The 23,906-nt window shown below is 44.9% G+C and overlaps 3 protein-coding genes across 4 annotated transcripts; 1 reads left to right on the plus strand and 2 right to left on the minus strand.

The window, feature by feature from the left end:
• The first annotated feature begins 154 nt into the window (after nucleotides 1-154).
• On the plus strand, nucleotides 155-2,054 carry LOC119125280 (serotonin N-acetyltransferase-like). Its single transcript, XM_037255592.1, has 4 exons — nucleotides 155-251; nucleotides 636-833; nucleotides 940-1,094; nucleotides 1,262-2,054. The coding sequence occupies exons 1-4, from the start codon at nucleotides 185-187 to the stop codon at nucleotides 1,628-1,630; spliced, it is 789 nt and encodes a 262-aa protein (XP_037111487.1). The 5' UTR covers nucleotides 155-184; the 3' UTR covers nucleotides 1,631-2,054.
• A 3,544-nt stretch (nucleotides 2,055-5,598) lies between these two features.
• Nucleotides 5,599-17,978, minus strand: evplb (envoplakin b). The gene is made up of 23 exons (XM_037256189.1): nucleotides 17,872-17,978; nucleotides 16,796-16,987; nucleotides 14,402-14,501; nucleotides 14,176-14,330; nucleotides 13,807-13,930; nucleotides 13,594-13,725; nucleotides 13,457-13,498; nucleotides 13,224-13,385; nucleotides 12,738-12,845; nucleotides 12,567-12,662; nucleotides 12,397-12,507; nucleotides 11,937-12,083; nucleotides 11,639-11,793; nucleotides 11,464-11,561; nucleotides 11,204-11,376; nucleotides 10,959-11,137; nucleotides 10,748-10,886; nucleotides 10,465-10,658; nucleotides 10,088-10,238; nucleotides 9,925-10,008; nucleotides 9,709-9,852; nucleotides 9,530-9,622; nucleotides 5,599-9,365 (listed from the first exon to the last, which is right to left on the minus strand). Exons 2-23 carry the CDS (start codon nucleotides 16,834-16,836, stop codon nucleotides 5,892-5,894), a joined length of 6,102 nt encoding a protein of 2,033 aa, XP_037112084.1. The 5' UTR covers nucleotides 16,837-16,987; nucleotides 17,872-17,978; the 3' UTR covers nucleotides 5,599-5,891.
• Nucleotides 17,979-18,506: 528 nt separating this feature from the next.
• ddx5 (DEAD (Asp-Glu-Ala-Asp) box helicase 5) lies at nucleotides 18,507-23,655 on the minus strand. Of its 2 annotated transcripts, none has more exons than XM_037256252.1 (13): nucleotides 23,489-23,655; nucleotides 22,685-22,865; nucleotides 22,466-22,562; nucleotides 22,235-22,368; nucleotides 22,099-22,164; nucleotides 21,749-21,890; nucleotides 21,508-21,668; nucleotides 21,255-21,427; nucleotides 21,069-21,179; nucleotides 20,938-20,999; nucleotides 20,816-20,875; nucleotides 19,351-19,572; nucleotides 18,507-19,203 (listed from the first exon to the last, which is right to left on the minus strand). In XM_037256252.1, the coding sequence occupies exons 1-13, from the start codon at nucleotides 23,539-23,541 to the stop codon at nucleotides 18,830-18,832; spliced, it is 1,836 nt and encodes a 611-aa protein (XP_037112147.1). In that variant the 5' UTR covers nucleotides 23,542-23,655; the 3' UTR covers nucleotides 18,507-18,829. The 2 variants fall into 2 exon arrangements, with proteins under 2 accessions (XP_037112147.1, XP_037112148.1); XM_037256253.1 differs by having other exon boundaries at nucleotides 18,961-19,203; nucleotides 19,338-19,572.
• Between the last annotated feature and the right edge of the window lie 251 nt (nucleotides 23,656-23,906).

Genomic DNA, 23,906 nt, shown 5'->3' on the forward strand with positions numbered 1-23,906 from the left:
TAGAGAAAAATTTGGGTTGTTTTCCAATTGTTGCGTGTCTGCTGCCACTCTATTGTTCATCTTGCAGGCTTTTGTCTTGTCGCCGAGGAGATAACGTGTCTGTTAATGCGCCGAGTTGTGGAAACAACTTCTGTAATCCTCCCGTCATGTGACTCATAGTAATAATCACTCCATACTGACGTGCATGCTGGTAGAGTGGCAGGCAGACGGACAAAGAAAAGTGCTTCACCTCAAGATCCAAAACCTTACAAGTAAGTGACCCACTATTACCTCCACCAAGGAGGCCATATTTTGATTGGCTGCTGTGTGTTATTGTTGTTTTAAGCATTGTGTTTTACTCTATATTATGCTCCTTCCTGTTTCGTATATTCCAATCTATAAACAGCTGCTTTATGTGAGCCTGCAGTAAGTGGATGTTAATGAATATGTCAGCGGAAGGGACTGATGATTATATGCTTTGCAGAGACAAAACCCAAATGGCGTCCATGTGAGTACCCCAAAAAAATTACAGGCTTCCACAGAAGACTACAACCAGCTGAGGCCTTTGACCCGGGCTCAAATATTCAAATGCAAATGAGAACATGACTCACAGGCATCGTTTAAAAACTCAAAGCAGGTCTGCTTCATTCATGCAGGGTCCATCAGAGCAACTCCTGCAGGTTTTTTGGAGGGAGCCCAACGCGTGATGTCCTCAGCGGATGCTCAGCCATCGGGCGAAGCCATGCAGCCCTCGGTGTCGCCTGGAATCCAGAGGAGACACACACTTCCCGCCAGTGAAGTCAGACCTCTCAACACGCAGGATGCCATCAGTGTGTTTGAGATTGAGCGAGAAGGTAAGATGTCACCATTATTTCCTTCCTACTCATCCTCCATTGAAAAAAGGCCGTTTTGATGTCCAAATTTTGATTTGATTTGTGTGTGCGTGTGTTGTCTCTCCAGCGTTCATCTCCGTGTCAGGCGAGTGTCCGCTGCACCTGGACGAGGTGCGTCACTTCCTCACTCTGTGTCCAGAATTTTCCATGGGCTGGTTCGAGGAGGGCCGGCTGGTGGCCTTCATCATCAGTTCACTGTGGGACCGCGACCGTCTCGCCACTGTAAGCCAACTAACTATAGGTGAATGGATGGATGGATGGATAGATAGGTGGATAGATGGATGTGTGATGGGAGGTCATGTCAAGTGATGTCAGTGAGTGGAATTTAAACAGGCGTGTGTAGACTTTTTCTAGCCACTGTAAATATAGGTCATGTGTTTATTTCATAGGAGGCCTTGACGCTCCACAAGCCGCATGGCTCCACTGCCCACATCCACGTACTGGCGGTCCATCGCACCTTCCGGCAGCAGGGCAAAGGTCCCATCTTGATGTGGCGCTACCTGCAATACCTGCGCTGCCTCCCCAACGTGCGGCGGGCCGTGCTCATGTGCGAGGACTCCCTGGTCCCCTTCTACCGCAAGATGGGCTTCAAGCCGCTGGGCCGCTGCGCCATCACCGTGGGCGCCTTGACCTTTATGGAGATGTGGTACCCCATCAGCGGCCACGCCTACATGAGGCGTAACAGCGAGGCCATCCGCTTCCCCAATGCTCCCTTGACTGTGCCACTTGCCCACAGCGACCAACAGATGGACGTATGACGTCATCATTTGACATGTAGATTGATGTCATCCTCATACCCATTTAGTTTTCTTTAAAAGTCACCATTTGACTTTATTTAAAAATGTTTTTTTTTAAACTAAAAAGTAAGTAAAATAAGTAAAAGTAGAATAAATAGGTCTTGCACTGATTCTCATGCAGGCAAACCTCATAGGTAGTCAGTCTGTCGAAACATACAAGTGTGAAGCTGTTTTCTGTTTTGTAAGCCATGATAAGCCGTATCGTGCGTCAGTAAACAGGCTTGAGCTGCTCAATTGCAGCTCCTTAGCACCGTCAACACGAAAGGATTTAGCAGAGCCACCGATTTAGTTACACTCCTGTCACTACATGAATAAAACATTTCTGTTATAGTGCTGTTTGTCTATATGTTACCATCAAAATTCAAATAAAATGATTTCTACTGTATAAAGTGCTTTCTCCTTCAGTTTGTAATTATCTTTTTTTTTGAAGATATTAAATAAGAGGCTGGAGTGATATGGTTCAAAGGCTGTTTTTTAAATGAGGCTTGAAAAAATGATCATGTATAGTAAGGCTTTAAAAAAAACAAAAAAAGACCATATAAAGAGCGACCAATCAGAAGGTGAAAACAGCGGTGTACCTAATGGAGTGTCTTCCAAGTTACCCTCGTTAAACGCACCTGCGTGAAAAGTTTTAGCGCTTGCAGAACGTGAAAGTAGCTAAAACTTTTCACGCACCTGCACTTAACGAGGGAATCACAGGGACACTCCATTAGGTACACCGCCATTTTCAAGTGTACCTAATAACAGGCCACTTTATTAGGGAAATATCATGGTCAAAGGTCACAAGTGCCAAGCTGTAGTTCATGGGGCCGCGTTCCAATATGTTTTCCAAGTTAACCTCGTTAAACGCACCTGCGTGAAAAGTTTTAGCGCTTGCAGAACGTGAAAGTAGCTAAAACTTTTCACGCACCTGCACTTAACGAGGGAATCACAGGGACACTCCATTAGGTACACCGCCATTTTCAAGTGTACCTAATAACAGGCCACTTTATTAGGGAAATATCATGGTCAAAGGTCACAAGTGCCAAGCTGTAGTCCATGGGGCCGCGTTCCAATATGTTTTCCAAGTCACCCTCGTTAAATGCACCTGCGTGAAAAGTTTTAGCTCCTTTCACGTTCCGCAGGAGCTAAAACTTTTCACGCACCTGCACTTAACGAGGGAATCACAGGGACACTCCATTAGGTACACCGCCATTTTCAAGTGTACCTAATAACAGGCCACTTTATTAAGGAAATATCATGGTCAAAGGTCACAGGTGTCAAGCTCTAGTCCTTTGGGCCGCGTTCCAATATGTTTTCCAAGTTAACCTCGTTAAACGCACCTGCGTGAAAAGTTTTAGCTCCTTTCACGTTCCGCAGGAGCTAAAACTTTTCACGCACCTGCACTTAACGAGGGAATCACAGGGACACTCCATTAGGTACACCGCCATTTTCAAGTGTACCTAATAACAGGCCACTTTATTAGGGAAATATCATGGTCGAAGGTCACAAGTGCCAAGCTGTAGTCCATGGGGCCGCGTTCCAATATGTTTTCCAAGTCACCCTCGTTAAATGCACCTGCGTGAAAAGTTTTAGCTCCTTTCACGTTCCGCAGGAGCTAAAACTTTTCACGCACCTGCACTTAACGAGGGAATCACAGGGACACTCCATTAGGTACACCGCCATTTTCAAGTGTACCTAATAACAGGCCACTTTATTAGGGAAATATCATGGTCGAAGGTCACAAGTGCCAAGCTGTAGTCCATGGGGCCGCGTTCCAATATGTTTTCCAAGTCACCCTCGTTAAATGCACCTGCGTGAAAAGTTTTAGCTCCTTTCACGTTCCGCAGGAGCTAAAACTTTTCACGCACCTGCACTTAACGAGGGAATCACAGGGACACTCCATTAGGTACACCGCCATTTTCAAGTGTACCTAATAACAGGCCACTTTATTAAGGAAATATCATGGTCAAAGGTCACAGGTGTCAAGCTCTAGTCCTTTGGGCCGCGTTCCAATATGTTTTCCAAGTTAACCTCGTTAAACGCACCTGCGTGAAAAGTTTTAGCTCCTTTCACGTTCCGCAGGAGCTAAAACTTTTCACGCACCTGCACTTAACGAGGGAATCACACGGACACTTCATTAGGTACACCGCCATTTTCAAGTGTACCTAATAACAGGCCACTTTATTAGGGAAATATCATGGTCGAAGGTCACAAGTGCCAAGCTCTAGTCCATGGGGCCGCGTTCCAATATGTTTTCCAAGTCACCCTCGTTAAATGCACCTGCGTGAAAAGTTTTAGCTCCTTTCACGTTCCGCAGGAGCTAAAACTTTTCACGCACCTGCACTTAACGAGGGAATCACAGGGACACTCCATTAGGTACACCGCCATTTTCAAGTGTACCTAATAACAGGCCACTTTATTAAGGAAATATCATGGTCAAAGGTCACAGGTATCAAGCTCTAGTCCTTTGGGCCGCGTTCCAATATGTTTTCCAAGTTAACCTCGTTAAACGCACCTGCGTGAAAAGTTTTAGCTCCTTTCACGTTCCGCAGGAGCTAAAACTTTTCACGCACCTGCACTTAACGAGGGAATCACACGGACACTTCATTAGGTACACCGCCATTTTCAAGTGTACCTAATAACAGGCCACTTTATTAGGGAAATATCATGGTCGAAGGTCACAAGTGCCAAGCTGTAGTCCATGGGGCCGCGTTCCAATATGTTTTCCAAGTCACCCTCGTTAAATGCACCTGCGTGAAAAGTTTTAGCTCCTTTCACGTTCCGCAAGCGCTAAAACTTTTCACGCACCTGCACTTAACGAGGGAATCACACGGACACTTCATTAGGTACACCGCCATTTTCAAGTGTACCTAATAACAGGCCACTTTATTAGGGAAATATCATGGTCGAAGGTCACAAGTGCCAAGCTGTAGTCCATGGGGCCGCGTTCCAATATGTTTTCCAAGTCACCCTCGTTAAATGCACCTGCGTGAAAAGTTTTAGCTCCTTTCACGTTCCGCAAGCGCTAAAACTTTTCACGCACCTGCACTTAACGAGGGAATCACAGGGACACTCCATTAGGTACACCGCCATTTTCAAGTGTACCTAATAACAGGCCACTTTATTAAGGAAATATCATGGTCAAAGGTCACAGGTGTCAAGCTCTAGTCCTTTGGGCCGCGTTCCAATATGTTTTCCAAGTTAACCTCGTTAAACGCACCTGCGTGAAAAGTTTTAGCTCCTTTCACGTTCCGCAGGAGCTAAAACTTTTCACACACCTGCACTTAACGAGGGAATCACAGGGACACTCCATTAGGTACACCGCCATTTTCAAGTGTACCTAATAACAGGCCACTTTATTAGGGAAATATCATGGTCAAAGGTCACAGGTGTCAAGCTCTAGTCCTCGGGGCCGCATTCCAACATGATTTCCAAGATTCACATTTTTCAGCCTAACCCTAACCCTAACCCTAATAACAGGCCAGTTCATTAGGGAAAAATCGTGGCCAAAGCTTAAGTGAAAGTGAAAAGTGCCACACCCGCCCTCACCCCCACTTTCTGATTGGCTGTTTGATCTGTGACATCACATGGACACTCCATTAGGTACACCGCCATTTTCAAGTGTACCTAATAACAGGCCACTTTATTAGGGAAATATCATGGTCAAAGGTCACAGGTGTCAAGCTCTAGTCCTTTGGGCCGCGTTCCAATATGTTTTCCAAGTTAACCTCGTTAAACGCACCTGCGTGAAAAGTTTTAGCTCCTTTCACGTTCCGCAGGAACTAAAACTTTTCACGCAGGTGCAATTAACGAGGCAATCACACGGACACTCCATTAGGTACACCGCCATTTTCAAGTGTACCTAATAACAGGCCACTTTATTAGGGAAATATCATGGTCTGTGAACCAAAATATGTATTTGGTGGAAGGACAAAAACATGGAGATATTATTATGAGAGTCATTTATTATTATGTATATAAAGTATGATTCACATTTATGCATACATTTTGAAAATACAAATACTATTGTTAAAAAAAAACAAGTCTGTAAAGAGCAGTTCAAGGTGTGTGACTTTAGAATGCTGAATGGTACAACAGACATGACCCTGATTTTTACAGCAAATTCCCAAATCATACTCAAACCAAACAAGATGTGTGTGTTATTGTAATATTTCAATTTGTAATCTGGTGGCAACCATTTCACTCATCTTAAACTCACGATCTAGATTCTCTTGTTAGTCTAAATAAACCGAAAGTTGGAGTATGATGGTGAATCGGTTTGATCACCCGAGGCTGCGGGAAGGAGCAACAGTCCCGTGCCCTTGTCAACCTTACACTTATCCATCGCCTGCTTGTATGAGATTTTCTCTTTGCTGATGGGGTCGACAAGAATCTTTGGGTAGGACGACTCGTTCTTCAGCTCTTGGACTGTCTTGCTGTCGATCACGTCGGATGCTTCGGCTTCTTGGAGAGTGAGGCGGCCGGCTTTGGTGGGATCGACCAAGCCTCCGGTCAGGTATTGAGCTTCAATATACCACTTTGCGTTTTCCTCGGGAATGTATCCTTTTTGCGCTGCCTTTCCCACAGAGAGACGCTCTTTGGTGAGAGGATCTTCAATCCCGGTGAATGCCTTCTGAGCGTTAAGAAGCTTGTACATGTGAGCGTTGTCAATGAGACCTTGTTCGGCCGCTTTGTGGACAGACAGTTTGTCCTTCTTGGTGAGATCGACAATTCCACCGGAAGCCGCCTGCGCTTCCAGCAGCTTCAGAGCTGTATCGGCGTCGATGAGTTTACGGGTCAAAGCGCTTCTCACGGACATGCGGCTTTCCGTGGACGTGTCAAAAATACCAGAGATAGGGTATTGCTCATCACTAATACCAAAGAGGTTTTCAACACTGTCGCTGTGGTTGTTAAGACTAGTGTGGGAGGACATCAGGGGAGATGGCATGGATTTGAATGGAGAGCTCGGGACTGATTTGATGGGGGATCTGGGACTTGTAATTGGTGGAGGTGGAATGAAAGAATTTCGGGATTCTCCCACCACAAGAAGAGCGAATTCAGAAATGGGCATTTGGCCTTCCTTATAGCGCATGACATCATACTGGGTCAAGCGGCCTTCTCTCAGGGCGTCTTTGACGGCATACTGCATCCCAGTCTTCCGATCCTGTAGAATGGTTGAATCCCCATCGGGGCCAGTGGATGTGATTTCTTCCCAATCGCACTCCAGTTCTGACAGGTTGATGTACTGAGTGCGGTCTATTAGTCCTTTCAGATAGGCGTCGTAAGGAGACATGTTCACACCAGTATCGGGATCCATGATGGTGACCCTTGTAGAAAGGTTGGTCTCCCTCGTGTTAGTTTCAGCCTGATCCTCATTCCTGACGGCTTCTTTCAGCTCCCTAATGATCGCTTCCATCTGGTGATGTTTGCCTTTTTCACTCAGGATTTCCTTCTCCAGCCGTTGGCTCTCAGAAGTTGCCTTGATAGTTCTTTGCCTAGCCATCTGGTTTCTCTCGCTCATCATCTTGGATTGTTGCTGGAAGGTGATGCTGATGTTCTGCCTTTGAGTTTCAAGCATTTTGAGTTGTTTGAGGAGGTCTTCCTTCTCCCTCTGGAGGTTTTGTCTGTTGGAAATCAGGGTGGTCTCCTCTTTGGAAATAACAGATATGGATGACTCCAGATGGGTGATTTTAAGTCTAAAGCTTTGAAGGTTGTCTTCTTTGTCGCGTCTCATATTTCTCTCTTGCGCAACAAGATCTCTCAAATGGTCTCTCTCGGCTTCCACTCCGGGATCTTTCTCCACGCGGAGAACTTCTCTGTAAACAACCTTCTCTGTCGTCTTTTCCTTTTCCAGAATTTCCAACTTCATCTTCAGGCTGCTGATTTCCCTCTGGAGGCGAATGAGTTGGTTTGCCTCTGCTTCCATCTCTGCACGGACATTACCCATGAGTTTCTCTAGCTTTGGGTCCCTCTCGACTTTCAAAACTTCTTCAATGACAATCTTTTCCTCAACAGGTTTCGGAGACGTCTCAAGCTCATGGATCTGAGCTTTGATCTGCCGCAGCTCTGATTCGATCTGAATCTTCTTCTGGCGTTCATCCATCTGAGCCACAGTGTTCTCCATTTCGTGAATCTGGGCTCTCAGCTGCCTCACTTGGATTTCAAGTTTCCGACGGGATTTGACTTCGTCGTCTAGGGACTTGTTTAACCTCTCGTGCTCGAGAATCTGCTTGGGGTCCTTCTGAAGACGCAGCACTTCCTGCACCACTGTCTTCTCCTCTGGCTTCTGGCGCTCTAGAACAATAAATTGGTTCTGAAGGTCAAAGAGAGATTCTTCAACAGTGCGACGCTGTTGAGTCTCATCTCTCACAGTCCTTCGGAGTCTGTTAACCTCTTTTTCCAGGAGGGGGTCGTTCTCATATTTGATGACCTCTTTGTTCACAATCTTGGTCTCCACTTTGGATTTCTCAGCTTTCAGCTCATCTCTTTCTTTGCGTAGATGTATCAGCAACTCGTGAGTGGTGTCGTAGTTGACTTTGAGACGTGAAATTTGGTTGCTGAGCCGCTGTAACTCTCTGACCACCTCGGGACTTCTCTCTTCTTTGATAACCTCCTGGGTCACTTCTTTGTACTCAACTTTGGGTTTCTGAGTACGCAGCGTGGTCAGCGTGGTCATCACCACGTCGATTTGTTGCTCTACCGCCGTGCGTTTTCGGCTACAGTCCTGCAGGTCACTCCTCAGACGTTGCAAATGGACTTCGGTCTCGGGGTCAACTCTGAAAATCTCATTGATCACCTCTTTGACCTCATATTTAGGCCGCAGTTTCTCCACTTCTCCGTATTTCAGCTGAAGCGTGGTCAGGTCCTTCAGCAAGATAACATTCTCGTCCTTCTCCTCTTCCAAAGCCATGTGTAGTTTCTGTGACTCGCTTACCATCTCTGGATCTTGTTGGACTTTCTTGACCACCTTGGAGACTATCTTTGGTTCAATGGTGGGAATGATTCTCTCCAGTGTGTTAATCTGACTTCGAATTCTGAAAACGCTGTCATTGATGGTCACACATTGGGCTTCTTCTGCTGCAATTTCATTCTTGAATGTGAAAACCGCTTTTAGCATCTCTGGATCCTTTTCCATCTTGAACACATCCTTCTTCACAACCCTCTCTCGGAACTTGGGTTTTTGCTGAGCCAGGAGGCTGAGCTCCTTATTCACATGAATGATCTCAGACTCGTTTGTTTGGATCTCCGCTCGAAGCTTTTGTATCTCTTTTCGGATCCGTTCCATGTCTTTATCCAGCTGTGGGTCTCGTTCATATTCCGTGACTTCTTTGGTTAAGAGTTTAGGTTCCATACCAGAGAGCTGCTTTTCCATTTGGATTATTTTCTCATTGATCATCTCTATATCTGAATGGAATTTTGACCTCTTATATCCTTCATCTTGAATCCTATTTTTCAGAGTCTGCAGTTCCCCTTCCAGTTTGGGATCACGGTAATACTGCACCATCTCCTTCTCCTCAAACCTCTCCACGCCTCTCCTGGTCTTCAAGGACAAGTATCTCTGTCTGTATGTTTCCAAGTCTTTTTCAGCATAAAAGCGACGGGACTTTTCCTCATTCAGTTCTTTGGAGATTTCCTCGGCCTCTTTCATGTCTTCCCTTTGGCTCTGCAGTTGAAGCTGTTGACTGACGACTACTCGGCTGACTTTGTCTTCGTTCTGTCCACATATCAAAGAACAGAGAGAGAGAGAAATTGTGATTTTTTTTTGCAGACGTCAGGGGTTCATCATATTTCAGACAGAGAAGCGTGTTTCTTAGAATTGCCACTTCTCAGTTTAGCTAGCCAATTCTTCCCTCTCTTAGCTAAATAAAAGAGTTTTACCCTGAGAAGGATGTTCTTAGCGCTCCCCATCTGGTTGAGAAGTTCCTCATTCTGTGCAGACACCTCAGCGAAACGGTTCAGTAAATCTTTTTCCTGTAGGGCAAACGTATCTCAAGTTTAGTCAGCATGAAGCGTAAAAGTCTCATTCATTTATTTATTACGATTTGATGTTGTAGTACCTTCCTCTGAACTGCCTGAGCCATCGTTGAAGTTTGGTGCTTTTTCAGTACAGGTTCGTCGTCGTCTTGATCATCATCATCGTCGTCGACATCATCCCCGCCGTGTAAAATGCCGCGGTATGTCTTTGATTTCATCTCGTATTCCTGAAAGTTCATTTGTTTAAGAAAGGGCCACGGGTCGAGTGCAAATAGTAAACAACATTAATCCCAACTTACAATTAAGCCGTTTTGGAGTTCTCGGGAGAGATCCTTGATCCGACGAACGTCACCTGACTTTTTGTTGATGTCGTCCATCACTCTCTAAAAATCCAGAACAACTGATAAGACCGAGCAGAATCAAAAATTCACAGTGATGTTGAGAAAGGACATTTGCGCTCACCTTCTGAAAGTCGTGCTTGGCCGTTACCTCGGCCACGTTATCAGTCGGGCTGATTGTGTTATTTGGTAAATTGACCAAAAAGAAATCCAAGGACTGAGCAGCGTTCTGGAAGTCTTGGTTTTTATTGCTGGCTTCCTGTATGAGGGTAGACCTACAGCAATTGTGCAGCAAGGACTGGAATTACTAAGAGCATTTTTAAGAGGTCATTAAACCACACATGCACATACCAATGACATTACTGGCACACTGTGGAATTTAACACGGCGAACACAATTGGCTCTGGAATGTTTTTATCTTTCAACCCACAAAATGTCAGTACTACCTGTGCATTTCCATCAGTTTTGGTTTCAGCATTTCACTGAGTTGGTAACCCTCACCTGTCCTGGACTTGACTGCTGACGTTGGAGAAGCGGTTCTTCAGATGTTTCACTTCACTCTCCTGCCGGCGAATGTCAGGAGAGTATTCGTTGAAATTCTGCTGTAAGGCGCTGCACGCTTGCTTGGTCACGTCCAGGTCTCGACCTAATGTGTTCAACTCGTCCTTCTTTGAAGAAAGCTCCTGACGAATTTCCTGTTTGATGACATGAACATGTGCTCTAGCTTAAATGTAACCACGGTTTGCTCTGACCAAACAAATCCTTTGTAGTAAGCGTACTGCACCTGAAGCTGACGGTTGCGATTCATCAGGGCATTTTTTTGATTGGGAATGACGCCATCTTTCGCGAGCTCCTGTTCGAACCCAGACACCGTGCCTTCTACCTTCTGCATCTGCCTTTGCAAGAACATGGAGGCCGAAGCTCTGCGGGAAAAGCAGCAACCTGTTACTAAAATGTTTCTCATGCAACAGCGGCTTCATGCTGGTTCCTCCTACTTTTTGTCATAAAGATCAATAAGACTGTAGATGTCATCCATTTTTGTGTTGGCAGCCGCGAGTTTGAGTGGCAAGATTGAGGCAGTGGATCCAAGTGATTTCTTGGCCAAAATGGGGTCCATTTCTCTTTGGATGACGGCCTTCTCTGACTCGAGGTTCCTCGCCGTCAGGGACGATTTCTAGAGTGGAAGCATATCATGTAAATCATGGGTGTCAAAGACATTTCATCGTTCCAAAAGTTGAACCTTGAGATCCTGCAGCCTGTTTTCCAGGTCTAGTGCCGGGTTGCGGTTGTCCAGAGGGGCCCTCTGTCGTTTCTGGATGTCCATTTTGCAAAGATCCAAATTGTGGTTGAGCTCATCTAGTTGTCTGGCCAGCAGTGGAGCTTTGGTGTCTTCTGGAGGCTTTTGTACGGAAACTAGGGTGCAACGATCACAGCCAATTTTAAGGTAAAAAAGAAAATTTTTTAAAAAAGTGTTGTGGTAAGAAAAACAATCCTTCTCACCTGAACGCTTTGGGTGATCGACTTCCACGGTGGGGTTCTTCAGTGAGGTCATTATAGCCGATCTCTGGCTCTTCAAGTTTGCCAGCTTTTTCTCGAAACTGAACATGAAAAGACATTTTTCATTGGAATCCATCTGGTTCTGACAAGCTGATTGCTTCAATGGTTCAACATGCACCTGTTTACTTTCTCCAGAGCTTCGGCGTCAGGTGGTGGCATCATGAAACAGGCCCCGGGGAGCCTTTTGGTTCTCCTGCTGCTATCCTGCAGCTCCCAATTGTAATTATCATAGATGGACTTTAATGTTAGCTCGTCACCACGCCTCACTGCTCCCTAAAGAACACACAGAAGAATTTATAGGAATTACCCAGGAAGTTTAGAGTTAAAAATTCACCAAAGGAATGTAATGGAAACTCTAAATAAAAGACACTAAGTGGAGTTATCTCATAAGGTCATCCTTGTAAAATTCTCCTCACATTTTTATCGTCCCAGTCACACAGAGCTACGACTTTCATGGGTTTGGTGAGGTTGCTTCGGCGTAGCTTCAGCGGCGCTATTCTGCGACTGAGCTCTCTGAGGGCCGCCAGACGCTGCTCGTTCCTCTTTACTGCTGGCTCGTCTCCCTGGGGGGGGGAAGGATTTACATGTCAGAGGAGTCAACAATATTTGAAATGCCACTCAAATATCTGCATGCATCCTCGTAGAGCTTGAGAAATTATTATTATATTAAAATTTGAATGAAAATTAGCCTGAAAATATAATTTAAAAAATATTATGATTATTATCATTATTACATTAAAAACGGTGATGTAAAAAAAAAAATCGAAAACAAAAGGTTACTTGCATCTCTAATTTAAAAAAAAAAGCATTAAAATGTGTTGACCTGTTTTATCTTATTGCTACATTGAGATCCCAGTGTAATAGAAGCCAGACTACCTGAAGTTCCAAGAGGGCCTCCGAGTTGCTCTTCCCTTCCAGTAAGTTTGGGTCCAAATTGGAAGTGAGTCTGTCTAAGGACTCGGACAAGGTCTCTGCATCCAGCTGGAACTATAACAAGCAGTCAGTGGTTAAAAGTGTCAGGAAAATGTCACATGACGGTGGCTTACCTTCTTGTAGTCTTCAACGCCGTCCAGGTGGACTTCCTGTGCCAGACACAGGTTGAGGAACGACTGCCATCCGTTCTGCACCGCCTCTTTGTGTGCCTGTCAACAACGTTTACAGTCATCCGTGTGAAGAATCAAAAGAATGACACCTGTTGACTCAGCGTGGAGGCGTACCATGATTGCAGAGTCGCCAGGATGTTTCAACACTGACAGGCGATCTCCTTCCTCCAGAAGCTGGTTGACTTCACCTTCATGTGACAGCAGCCCATTGCTTTTGAATTTCTGCACGCAAACAAAGAGTAAAGAAGCAGTCGTGTCGTGTTCATAGCCAGCGGCTAATTTAGTCACTGGTTGTACGTGTTTGTAGCAAGTCCCCCCCGAGGCAAACGGACAAACAAAAGAGACAAATTTTTCAGGCGTGAATGTGAGAGTGACTAAATGCGATCTAAGTGTCTTCTCAATTAATCTTGTCTGATTTCGAAAAACATAATTGTCTTTTGAATTAAAAAAAAAACCTGTTCAAGAATCAAAATACAAATTCATCAACCAATCAGACCTGTTGGAAAAGTAAAATGTGCACAGTCAAATGGAGCAGGGAGGAAGTATGCACACGACTGAAGATAGAAATTTCTTAAGGCTCCATTGCAAAACAAGACTGACCTCATACTCCATGCGGACGCTGGGCGGGTCAACCATGCGGTCGCTCCAGTCTCTCTGCAGGATCCGGTCCTTCTGCTGAGACAGGTAGTCCAGTTCTTTTCTACAGCTTTGCATGTACTCGTACAGAGAGGCCAGGTGCTTGCGCCTCATTTTGGAGCTCTCCTGCAAAGACGCAAGACGGAAAATGTCAAGCCCATCGCACGTAAACAGATTGGACGAAAGAGGCCACTCACCAACAGTCGATCGTACTTCTCTTTAAGTGCGGCATATTGGCCCTGTCGAAAATAAAGAGGTCAAAGGAGGTTCTAACCTTATTCCAAAATATATATATATATTTTTTTTTAAATGGCTCCATTTGATAGCAATGTACCTGTGAAGAGGTTGTGCTGGGCGTCAGCTGCTCACTGTAAGCCTCAATTTCTTTATGCAGGATGTTGTGAGCTGCGATTTGTTTCTCCAGGTCAGAAAGACTGTGAGCATATCCTTCGGTGTCTATACGCCTCTGCAACATAACACACACACAGAGAAGAAAAGTGACTTTTTTCACGTTGCCAGGAGTTGGCGTGGTTGTTAAGGTTCGGACCTGTTTTTCATCCAGAGCGGGACCCCAGTCTATCCTGGCCACAGGCGCCAAGTCTTGCACTTGGTCATACAGCTCCCTGTAGGTGGCGCAGTCCTTCACCCAGCGATCGTGAAGGTTCTTCACACTGCCAATCAGTTACAAGGTTTTATTATCTATTAGCCTTTAGATCAAAAACATTACGATGGAAAATTGGCCTGCGAGATCATAAGAAAAAACAAAAACACAGATATGATGTCCTTGATAGTGACGAGGTGGGTGGAGAGTGGAAGGGAATGTGGAAGTGATGGTTTATCTTGATGTGGTATGCGAGGTGTGTCTACTTGGCACGCATGGAAGGAACCATTAGCCGGCCGGCGCCAGTCAACTCACTCGCGCTCTATCTCGTTGGCCTGCGGGTGCTGCAGACGCTTGGCCTTGTCCACGTCCATGAAGAGATCCTTCAACAGGCCCTCGGCCTCCGCCAGGTTGTCTGAGTTCTCCTTCTGGTGGATCAGGGTCTGGTTCTTTCGATCACGCTCGGTGTCCTGCACAGCGACGAGCTTTAATCTCACAAGTCTTGTTTATACAAAGCCGAGTGCGACGGAGGCTTTCATACCACAGCTAGCAGGTTTTCTGCACTCAGGATGTCTTTCTCCACTTGGTCCGCTTTCTTCTGCATGCGAGCAATGACCACAGCCAGGTCTGTGGCCTGGCTCCTGTGGAGCACAACAAATCAAGATAAATGAAAATCAAGGCAAATACGATTAAAAAAAACAACAACACCATTTTGAGTCAAATAGAAATAAAAAATGTAATTTGTTCAATGATTGTCACATAAGAGTTAAAAGACTGCAGTGTGCAACTGACGTGTTTGCAATTAGTTTGGAATAAATTTGTGCTGGAAGGTACGAATTACTGTCTGACAGCATCAGAACAAACCAGTCGGTTTGTTTAAGGTCCTTAAAAGAGTAAGAGCCTGCTTTTGAAATTTATAGAAATAAGAATGCCTGCTGTTGGCCACTTCTTGACGCACACTTACACAACCTAATGACATAATGAGTGACAATGGTATGAACTGAACAATAAGCCTGTGGTATTAAAAGAATTCACCGCTGCCTGTTGGGTATGTACACAATGCATTTTTATAACTAAACGAGATGTCATTAGACGAGGTGGCTAATGTTCGGCCTACACGAAGATTCTTTATCAGCACGTCACTCATGAAGCGGTGACCTGTTGTTGCTCTTGGCCTGTTTGCTCTGTCGTTCTTTCACCTCTGAGATATGAAAAGCAACTATGCGCCTTGACACACCCGTAGCAGGACACGGGAGGGGTGGGGGGGTACGCCATCGCCGCCCCTGTCGCCTGCCGGAATGTTGTCAAACCGAAATGCACATGAATGCTGCCATTCATGTGCAGCAACGTGGAAAGATAAAAAGTCGGTCATAAGCCAGTTAATTAAGCACCTGCTTGCTAATAATACTTGGTGGTATAATATGTGGTTTATGGCCAGTCACATTTCATTGCCTCACTTTCTAGACCACGCCCCCTTAAAATGCACGGACAATAATAGTACAGTGTTAATTACGCTACATAAAACGAGTTTATTTTTTTTTACTGGGCTGCAATGGATTAATTGTATTTCAATTCATTTCTATGAGGAAAGTTGATTTGCAAATAAAGGCTTAGTCACAGAATGAATGAATCTTAAATAAAACTGAGTGCTTGCTCATTTGGAATGTTGCGCAACTTCAGCCAAGTGATTCACCCACAATGAATGGTCAATAATCAATTTGACTGGCAGAACTACAGGGGCCCCCACGGTGACTCGGGCCGCCTCGAGTGAGTCACGACGACTCATGGTGGCCTCATTTTATTGCTCCTCAATCTCTTATCAGTGCTGCAAAAGTCCAACATGCGCACAAGTTTACATACTGCTTTTTAAACATTAGCACTGCTGTTGATGAAAATAAATGGGCTGTTAATCATGTTCCATCGGAGACCCCTGAAACTGCCCGGGCCTCCCGGCACAATCTTACGGGTCGGGTCGCACGTCACGCCTATTTTACACAAGCGGGACCTCCGATGTGCTCGAGTTGAGTGACAGGTCACACTAAGAACGTGCAGATAAATGGCATGTACGGCGCCTCAATCGAGGCTGGAATGGTTGTTGATTGTTAAGTAAGCAAATGGTGATTTAGTCATAAAGCAAGTACACAATGTCATGGCCAAGTGCTCTTTGATTCAAGCTTGTAGTATTTTTATGAGCATTTATATGATCAGGAATCCTATAATTCCAACCAACACGCTCAGAATTGTGAGGCAGATGTGCTAACCACTCCAAACTGTTCCTAATCCGGTCATTTTCATAAAATTAGTTAGTGAATATGTAATTCTTCTTCCTCTTGTATTGAAAATCAAATAGGAAAATAAACATGTGTGCATGTATAATATGAGTTTAACCATCATTAATTCCAAATTAATAAATTCAACCTACATTTTTTGTGCCCATTTCTCATGAAATATTTGGTTAATTGCTCATTTAATGTGCAATTAGCCATTATTTCATTATTATTTATGAATGTAAAACTGCAAATGATTGGCGCAATGCACTACATACAATAATTGTATTTACTTATTTATGACCTCATCTACTGTATAAACTGGCCCATCTGCTTTTTTAATTTTTTTTTAAATCAAATGTGCCCCTTGCTTGCAAAAATCTACCCACCCCTTTTATAGCAATGAAGTTATAGTGTGTCATGATATCGCGGCACTTAAGATCAACTGGTTTGTTGGCATGACGACAAACGATTACACTTACAACTACCATGTGTGTCGGTTGATTCATTATTACGATATACTGTACTTTACATCTACGCATTGTATTACCATGCACGAGAAAACATGACAGGTTAGACCAGTGAGAGCAGAGTGAGACACCGAACACACACAACACGCACACACTCACACGTACATACACAAATACACACTTGGAGGCCCAACTCACTTGCTGAACTTCACAGAGCCACTTTCGTGATTCTTCGACATGACGGGAAGCTGCTCAGGCCCGCTTGTGTAACCGGAGTACGTGTGTGTCGGTGTGCTCCTCCTTCCTTCCTTTCTTCCTTCCTCTAGCTCCGTCCGTGTCTCTGGCGGCGTCTTCCCTCAGTTAAGGTGCGTCTCTTGGCTCCGCCCAAGCCTGCAGGTGTGTCACCAATAAAAAGCAGTCAGCAGTGAGGGGCAGACCGGGCAGACCTGTTCCACACTTCTCGAGCTGTCACATACAGAAATCCCCACTCTGCAACTTCTTTTTTTCTTAATCACACGTCATGTTTCTATAAGGAAACAAAAGTAGGTTCGGTTTGAACTTGTTAAGAGTTCTAGGGGCGGGTAACAGGAAATGTCTTGATGCAACGGGCTTTTAATATTCAAAGTCAAGAGCAGTGGAAGGTCTTATGAGTGGGTTTGCCCTGAGCCTCCAAAAGACTAAAGATGCCCCTGATGACTTCAAGTCGAGATGTGATGACACAAGATGAGGGCTTGCATGCATGCAAACATTGTGGAATGTGGAAGAACGAGTAATTCGACAAATGAATGGATTACTATCAGCGATTAGGACATGACAGCTCATGCCCTTTGTATTTTTATATTAATTTTGATAAACATTAGAACATAATTGTTTTTATGGAAAGCTCATCTGTGGACCTTAGTGAGTTTTTTTTGTGTGTGAGGCTTCATAGGTTAGTGCTCGTTTCTTCAATTATATACTAATGTTCCTCCACACAAGCTCACCCAGATACAAGAATATTTTACACACTAGGGCACAGTATACAGTATAAAAGCCCTCCTTGACGAAATAAGTGAATAAGAGGCCTCTCAAAACTTGAATTCAGACATTGTCGTCAAACTCTTGTATGTCTAATTAACTGGCCTTTCGCTATGAAGGAATGGCGAGAATTTTTGGCACGACAACAAATGTTTGCTAATCGGTACGAGCCAGGAGCACAGGTATACATGGAACTATTTTTACCCCCAAACGACATTAACAAAATGGATAGCAGACGTAAAGGCACAAATACGCACATGTTGGCGTTGAAAAAGTGAGCAGGCTGGTAAAAGCACCGTAATGTGACTTCATGCTTCAGTGGGTCGACCCGGACGGCCATGCTGCTCCGGCTCATGCTTACTGTAGGTGTGTCTCGTTCACACCCAGGTAAAGAGCTCTCTGGAAACCAACACCGTTCATATCTTCCCGTGGGAGGACAAAAAAAAAAAAAAAAAAATAGGAAGCGCAGCACACAAGGTGTATTTTTAGGTCGTGGTGGTATTCCAGTTAAGCAGTAGTTTAGCCGAGAATTTCTTGGTTTTAAATGGGAAATTCTTAATCTCAACTGCTACCTTTGGACTGTACCCCAAATGCTAGCTGGAATAGGCTATGTCAAGAAATAACGGTAATTGCTTTGATCATTGTATATCTAGTTTATAATTTATATAAAAAGCTTAGTAAGCTAGAACTTGACCTTTGTGGTACCTAACAAAATAGACAATTACTTTCATGAAGGCATCAACTTGTGACAGCTACAAGTGCTTTGTCAACACAACAGACTCCCATTTTGTATTGCATTAGCTCAAGGTAAGAGTGCCATGACATCCAGTGGCCAGACATTGCAGCACAATCATTTCTAAGCCCCACCCAAAAGAAAAAAAACCACACACAAAGTCGTTTTATTTTTTATTGTAAAGATCATGCAGTGCACTTCCATGACGGGAGGTAACATCACTTTCAAGGATACGCATGAAAAGAAAGTACTCCTGAAATTACTTAGTACAAAACATAACTAACATTACCAAGGAATGTAACAAATTAAATAGCAAGAGTGGCAAAGGGGGAGGGGGGGAAATGTGCAACGCTGTTTGCACTGCAGATCTTAAAATGCTCACTAGGTCAAAGATGTTTAACCCCGTTTTGTAAATAAAAAAAAGAAACCTGTATTAGGAAGGTAACTAATGTCAAAAAAAAGCAATAAATTATTTTGCATGTTTACTGAGGGAATTGCGGTGGCATGGGGTACGGCGCAATACCGGGTGGATGCGGCTGCGGCGGATGCTGCTGAGGGGGCTGTGGTTGGGGGAAGGGGAATGGGGGGTGACTTACGCCATTCTGCTGGGCTTGGAAGTTGTTCTGCGGGGGGAAGGATGCCGCCGGGTTAGCAAATGGCTGTCCATTGCCATTGTAGCCGCCACTAAAACTATTAGTAGCAGCGCCGGTCCCGCCGTATCCTCCGTTCTGAGTATTTGTGCTAAAGCTTTTGTTTGGTCCGTTGTCAAAGCTATCCCTGTCTCTGCCAAAATCTCGCCTTCCAGAAGAATACCGGCTGCGGTCGAAATCACCACCTCTGCCTCCCCTTGAACGACCTGCAAAGCCATCACAGAGCAACGTTAATAGAACCCTTGGGTATGATGAACTCCACAATCAAATGTAACTTATAAAAATGACTCTTAGCAGAGAAAAAGTGGCTGCGTTTAACAGCACAGTTTCCGTATCTCACCAATTTGATTTACCTCCTCTGATTTCACCCATTTGGAGGAGCTTGGGGTTGATGGCCTGATTGGCCTCACGTAGAACAGAGATGAGGTCGCTGGCCTGTCTCACGTTGTTGGGCGTGAAGAAGGTGTAGGCTGTGCCAGTCTTTTGGCTACGGGCCGTTCTGCCAATTCGGTGGATATAGTCCTCAGAGTTGTTGGGGTAGTCAAAGTTGATGACAAATTTCACGTCCTCAACATCTGTAAGATTGTGTGGTGCGGTGTGGCAAAAGGGAGGAGGAGGAGGACGGTACACAGATGTGCGCCAGCGCCACCACAACAACCAGATCAAACAGAGCACCGTTAGTAGCGTCACGGGGTGGGGAAGGCATGAGAGGCCACAAAAACTAAATAGGAAACTGCATTCAAGCGGATGGGGGAGACTACAGTGGGAAGAGGAAATGCACACTCCAGTCGCGTCCAATTGAGGGGCATTAGGAGGAGAAAAGCAACAAGGTGTCCTCCAAGTAGAGACCGACCTCACCCGCTTCACAAAAAAAACCCTCAAAAAAACAAAAGCAGCACAAGCCTTACCCTTCATTGGAGCGTGCATTCACTAGTCCGTTCCCATCGCACCCCCCACATTCACACAGTAGGGCTACTATGCACACTACTGCCTCCAAGTGCCAGTGATTGACTCTCAAAGTCCACTTGTCAACACACTCTGTTGAGAAGGTGCTACTAAGTTCACAAGGCAGTCCCTAGCCAACCCAGTGGAGATGTGAACCGGTTTGCAGGTTGCCTACAAACAGCGCACCCCGGTCGCCAGGGCAGGCAAGTTTATCCCAGTGATCACAGTCTCTCGTTGGCAGGTCTCGACATGACTATTGTAACGCAGGCGAGGGAGGAGTGTGAGCTTGGAATTTGTCCAACTATCATGTCCCACTGTCACCAAAAGCGCCAGTAGCCATGTTATTGCAGAGGTGATATTCCAATCGATCTTAGACGCTGCTCAGCCGACGCAAGTTGAACTGACACAGCGACGCCACCCATGCTTTACAACACGTCTGCGCAACCGAAAGCACCTTAGGAATGACTCGGGACTCGCTTGTGTCCATACAATGCGGCGGGGCTTTCAGCTGGGACAGTTACAGAGCCTGGGTGTGTGACGCAGTCCAAACCGTTGCCAGAGAACAGTCGAGCGTGTAGGGGAGGAACTGTGGTCTTCCCCACTTTTAGAAAGGCCAGCGCGTTGTATGCTGCACTCGGACCTTGACACCTCTGCTTATGTGCACGACTGGGAGACCCGTGCCTCGACAGTCAGGACATCTCCAAGAATCCTCCTTCCCCCTCTGGACACCTGGGCTTGTCATGCCAAGGCCCTGCCATAAACACTGCTCCTTTGGCCCATGGGAGAGACTCAGAAAGAAGCAGAAGAGTTAAAGAAAGCAAATATACTTTCTTCTAAAAATGCAAACTTTTGCACTTTACGGGGGATACTGACCTAAACCACGAGATGCGACATCTGTAGCGATCAGAATGGGAGCCTTTCCATACTTAAACTCTGAAACAAATAAAAAGATGTTATGACACCCGGGCTGTAAATTGTTAGAAAATTAACCTCACCATTAAGAACCCAGTCTCTCTCCTGCTGGCTCTTATCTCCATGAATTCCCATAGCTGGCCACCTAAATCCAAGAGCATTTCATTAATGGGCCGCCAGAGTAGTTGCGCTTTTTAGTTGCGTCCCAACCTACCCATCCCGCCTCATCCTCCTGGTCAGGTCATCACATCGCCTTTTTGTCTCCACGAAGATGATAGTCTTGTTTTCCTTCTCACTCATGATTTCTTCCAGCAGGCGAATGAGTCTTTAGAAGGATTAAAAAAGAAATTAAGGTAATGCACACGAGTTCAGATTTCATGCCACTGTGTCATGTACTAACTTGTTCTCTTTCTCGCCATCATTGCACACGTCAACAATCTGAAGGATGTTGTGGTTTGCACTGAGCTGCAGGGCCCCAACATTGATCTGCACGTAGTCTTTCAAAAAGTCTTCAGCCAGCTGACGCACCTCTTTTGGCCAGGTAGCGCTCCACATCAGTGTTTGACGATCAGGCTGCAATAAAGAAATACAGCACTGAGCAAATTCGAACAGGCAAAATGGGATTTGTTATCAAAGAACAGGGAGAAACTTACTCTGATCTGGTCAACAATTTTCCTGATCTGTGGTTCAAATCCCATGTCCAGCATTCTATCAGCCTCGTCCAATACGAGGTAAGTGCAACGGCGCAGGTTAGTCTTTCCTGCTTCAAGGAAGTCGATGAGTCTGCCTGGAGTTGCAATGCAGATCTCCACACCTTTGAAAAGAAACATTAACAAATTTAACTATGTGAATGAAAGCTACAAAACCAAATTTTCCATTTATTCAACCGCTTACCTCTTTCAAGGTCACGAATTTGTGGTCCCTTGGGTGCTCCTCCATAGATACAAGTGGTCTTCAGACGAGAAGCTCTGCCATACTCTGCAGCCACTTGTTGAACCTGCTGTGCCAGCTCACGAGTTGGGGCCAGCACCAAGCACTGTAATGGGAATATCACGGTAAGACCAGCAGCAATGGAAATTGCATAAAAAAATGAATATTTCAGCAATTTGATTGTAAAGTTTGAGCAAACATAGAAAGCCCTTTTGTCAGAAATTTGCATTTTTTGGTAAGCAAAGGTTTATGATTAAAGATTAATGCCTGTTATCAAGCTAAAGTTTCAAAAATTAAAAACAAAAAATACTTACAATAGGTCCATCACCGCGCTCCAGGAAAGGCTGGTGGTTGATGTGAACAATTGCAGGCAACAGATACTGGACAGAAGATTTATAATTACAACAAATTCAAGGACAACCAGTTTGAGCTCAAATCATGTAAACCTACCGACAGAGTTTTGCCAGAACCGGTCTGTGCAATGCCAACCATGTCATTCCCACTCAGGGCTAAAGGCCAGCCCTGAGCCTGAATGGGGGTTGGATCTGTCCAGTTTTGCTTGTTGATGACATCCATAACATAGGCTGGTGTGCAGAGGAGGGAAAATTCATTTAAAGGCATGTTTTTTTTTTATAAATGCATCATGTTTAAGAGATCAAATATATACAAGACAGTACTTACTTGGAAAGCTTGCCTCGTGGAAATTTACAATCGGGTTGGGGCAGTTTCTCCCCTTTACTGTGATTGTTTTGGTCATTCTGTAATTTTCAACTTCTTGCTACAAGTGGGAATAACGAGGAAAAAAAACATTAAGTACAGGGGCAATTCCGATTACATAACGCCAACACGTGCAGGCGACTCGCACACGTGTTGCATAACACGGACCATGCGGGGACTTACCAAAGGCCTCCTCGATACATCCGGATGCTCCTGGTAAAAGTTTTTCTCAAACTTGGGGAGCTCGTCCAGATTCCAGTGTTTCTTTCTAAGACGGTCACCGGGGTTGCCGAACTTTGGTCCACCTCCTCCACCACCGCCGCCGCCACGGCTACCTCCAAAACGATGAGGGCCACCACCGTAGCTAAAATACACATGGTCGCTCAATAAAAGCAAATCGGTCGAGAGCATCGGCGGAAAAACTGAATAAAATCGTCATAACTTAGCTGTTGTGATAAAATGTCCTGTTGTCATATACTTTCTAGCCAGATGAGGAACAATGGAAACAGTCGGCATTTTGGACATGCTTCGTTACGATTGCCTCGTGGCGGAAAATACCCCGACTAGCAATACGCAACAACGGCGGGCGAAATCACAACTAATTCAACACTTGTCATGTGTGCGTGTTGGGGGGACTATTCAATATGTACACGCGTCTAAAGCCTAAACTAAATTAGACTACGCCTAACGTCGAACAAGCTAACAAACGTGCTAGCTTGAAGCTGAGGAACAGCCGCCATATTAGGCACGAGGCCAGGCGAGGCCTCAAGCCAACCACATCAGGCAGCCTTTTCCTTGTATTGTAAAATACACGTGGCAGCGGCAATTTGACCGGCGATCTTGTCATTAACACAAATATATGATTTCCGACTAAATACAGAAAGAAACACATTCGCACAGTATTCTAATTCTTTTCTTGGTTGGGCCTGGTCGGCCATTTTCCACGAAGGGAAAAACGTCTTTAAGAAACGACAAATATGTACTTACCCTCTATCTCTGTCCCGGTCTCGGCCACGATCTCTATCGGAATATCCTGGCATGTTTGTTAGTATTTGTGTAATGTTAAACCTAAACTAAAATATAAGTAAACTTCGTCAGCGATGATTTTTGTATGGCTCCGGCAGTGGTGATGAAATGCCGGTTAAGGAAAAAGAAGGTCCGGTTTATATAGCAAGCGGAAGTTCGACCTCCGCTGTATTCATCCGCTGTTTTTTTTTTCCTGTTTACTTTCAGCGGCATGAAAGAGCAGCAGAGTGAATTACCTTGTTAACGTCTAAAGGTTTAATTTGAATATGTGTTTATATGAAACCAACCCAAAAGTTGAAAGACAAAATTTCTTTATGGACTTATTTTTCACCCGTTGCTATTTGCAAAGAACTACTGAAATGGCGGATGAGTATGTTCC

Source organism: Syngnathus acus, chromosome 8 (assembly GCF_901709675.1).
Source record: "Syngnathus acus chromosome 8, fSynAcu1.2, whole genome shotgun sequence".
Taxonomy (NCBI): domain Eukaryota; kingdom Metazoa; phylum Chordata; class Actinopteri; order Syngnathiformes; family Syngnathidae; genus Syngnathus; species Syngnathus acus.